At 40.1% G+C, this 3,046-nt stretch overlaps 1 protein-coding gene across 7 annotated transcripts in view; it reads right to left on the reverse strand.

The window, feature by feature from the left end:
• The window catches only part of LOC119323648 (achilleol B synthase-like), a 20,583-nt gene extending 19,405 nt beyond the window's left edge, over window positions 1–1,178 (reverse strand). For all 7 annotated transcript variants that reach the window (XM_037597349.1, XM_037597348.1, XM_037597346.1 and 4 more), the window contains exon 1: window positions 957–1,178. In XM_037597349.1, the coding sequence (XP_037453246.1) occupies window positions 957–1,154 (198 nt within the window). In that variant the 5' untranslated portion in view covers window positions 1,155–1,178. The remainder of the gene's footprint in view (window positions 1–956) is intronic.
• Between the last annotated feature and the right edge of the window lie 1,868 nt (window positions 1,179–3,046).

The following is a 3,046-nucleotide window of genomic DNA, read 5'->3' on the forward strand; positions in this document are numbered from 1 at the left end:
GTCTCTTACTTATGAGAAGGCAAATCTTTTTCCCCCTCATATATCTCATATATCTCTGTCTTTTGTTTATAATTTATCATACATGATACTTCTACGATAGTATCATTGTACGTGACCTCGACATAACAAAGTGACGAAGGAAGTGGAGAAGGTGCCAGCTGGGGTACGAATACTATGGACTAGCAACCTTTCGAAACATGTACTCCCTCCATTCGGGTACACTAGGCTCGGTTCAAAATATGGTTTCCTCCAGATCACTAATATTGAGCCAGTACATGCAGCCCTTGAAATTAAAGCCATGCATGCAATTAGAACGAGAGGTGCACACGGCGGAGTATATTGCAGGTAAAAGATAGATACACGGTGAACCTTTTAAATTATTCAACATTGATTTTCTTTCAAAGTTTATTATTTCATGATGGGCTATATCTCAAAATGATCTTTTATTTCTACCTTTTTGAGAATATTTTCAAAACGAAATCTTAGTGATCTACAGTTGTACACATAGTAGATAGATTTAATCTAAATCATGCACACTATTCTGTCTACATCATATTCATCCTCGAAAAATAAGTAGTAGTATAGCATAATAATTATTCATTTTATTTTGCTCATTAGCAGGAAGATATTTAGTATTGTACTTGTCTTAAATTTGTCTAGATATGAATGTATCTATACACGTTTTAGTGTTAGATACACTAAGACAAGTAATTTGAAATGAAGGTAATACTCACTAAACTTTGAAGAAGAGATAACTATTGTATGGTAACATTGGTTCAAACTCGTTGTCTGACCAGGCTAATTGTACGCATGTTCTGAAACTCTCTCTCTCTCTCTCTCTCTCTCTCTCTCTCAAACTACATTCGTGTAGCAAATCATTCTTTTAAAGAACAGAGAACAAGCATGCAAATCATTTTTATATAATACTGTATAAAACCAGTAGTACTAGTACGTTCCTGCATGCGCATGAGGTCGTCGGACTCCCTGGGCCTGTGGAAGCGATGCTCGGTAAACTCGCTGCGCAGTCTCTCCACTTGGGCGCGCTCCTCCGGCGTGCCCGCGTCGGGGTCGAACTCCCACACCTCCCTGCCGAGGAAGTTGTTCCTCGTCCGCAGCAGAGCGCTTCCCCCCTCCCCCACCTTCAGCCTCCACATGCTGCTCTGCTCTGCTCTGCTGGTTGGTGATCTAGTGCCAGTGTCACTGCCTACAACTCCCGACTGCGTTATATAGTCGGAGTACTCCTGCTGGAGTAATGATTTTGTGCCATTCTGTTACATGCGAGTATACTATTGGGGTACAGCACGAACGCCAACCTACCTAACTCATATTTATTGCTGCAATCAATTGATTCACTGTGCCACCCATTAAATTTATTCTGAAATGCGATTGTTAGGTTCGCTCCATGTGATTACAACTGGAGTCCTGGACTGATTAATAATTGGTCCCGTAGATCCTGTATTCTTGAAACTGATCCCTAGTGTCCGACGGGCAAATGACGCTCTAAGGACCCTCTGGTAAGATTATCAACTTAGAATTTTCTTTTGATGTGGCATGTTAATTAAAAAGAGAGAGATAGTATGATGATATTGGAAAAAAACGTTGCTAAGCACGTGTACATAGGTGAAAATATAAATATGAGTCTATACCTAATTAAATGAAGGGAGCTTGGCAACCAAAACCAATGCATTGAACATTTTAGTTGATGAGTCTTTTAATACACATAGCATCTCATCTAAGCACCCTCACATTGAAAGAGGGCAAACCCTTTTTGAAGACAGGCGTCTGCAGCGCTCCCGCGACTGGCCGACCCATATAGGGTTTCTTTTCTGTGTTTAAGAAAAAACTAAAACAAAAACAAAGTGCGTTGGGGCTGATTCGAACACACGACCCCCTTCCCCTTGCTGCAATCAATTGATTCACTGTGCCACCCACTAAATTTATTCCTGGAATGCAATTGTCAGGTTTACCCCATCTGATTACAACAGGAGTCCTGGACTGATTAATAATTGGTCCGTAGATCATGTACTTTTGAAACAGATCCCTGGTGTCCCACGGGCAAATGACGGTCTAAGGACCCTCTGTTAAGATTATCAACTAAACAAAAAAAATCTAATGTGGCATGTTAATTAAGAAATGAGAGAAGGAAAATAGTATGATGATCTCAGAAAGAAACGATGCTAAGCACGTGTACCTAGATAAAAACATAAATATAAGTCTATACCTAATTAAATGAAGAGAGCTTGACAACCAAAACAAATGCATTGAAGATTTTAGTTGATAAGTCTTTTAGTATGCTCAACACCTTATCTTTTCTTTTGAGACAAACTTAACACCTCATCTAAGCACCCACACACTGATAGAGCGGAAACCCTTTTTGCAAACGGGTGTCTGCAGCGCTCCCGCGATTGGCCGGCCATATAGGGTTTCTTTTCTGTGTTTAAGAAAAAACAAAAACAAAAACAAAGTGCGTTGGGGCTGATTCTGACCCACGACCCCCCGTTCCCTTGTGCAATCAATTGATTCACTGTGCCACCCACTGAATTTATTCCTGAAATGCAATTGTCAGGTTTCACTCCATGTGATTACAACAGGAGTCCTGGACTGATTAATAATTGGTCTCGTAGATCCTGTATTTTTGAAACCGATCCCTGGTGTCCCATAGGCAAATGACGCTCTAAGGACCCTCTGCTAAGATTATCAACTAAACAACAAAAATTATATGTTGTGGCATGTTAATTAAGAAATGAGAGAAGGAAAGTAGTATGATGATCTCAGAAAGAAACGATGCTAAGCACGTGTACGTAGGTGAAAACACAAATATGAGTTTATACCTAATTAAATGAAGAGAGCTTGGCAACCAAAACAAATGCATTGAAGATTTTAGTTGATAATTCTTTTAATACACTCAACACCTCATCTGTTTTTTTAGACAAACTTAGCACCTCATCTAAGCACCGACACATTAAAAGAGGGCAAACTCTTTTTGCAAACGGGCGCAGCACTCCCGCGATGGGCCGGCCAATATAGGGTTTCTTTTCTGTGTTTA

This window comes from Triticum dicoccoides, chromosome 6B (genome assembly GCF_002162155.2).
Source record: "Triticum dicoccoides isolate Atlit2015 ecotype Zavitan chromosome 6B, WEW_v2.0, whole genome shotgun sequence".
In the NCBI taxonomy this organism is placed as follows: Eukaryota; Viridiplantae; Streptophyta; class Magnoliopsida; order Poales; family Poaceae; genus Triticum; species Triticum dicoccoides.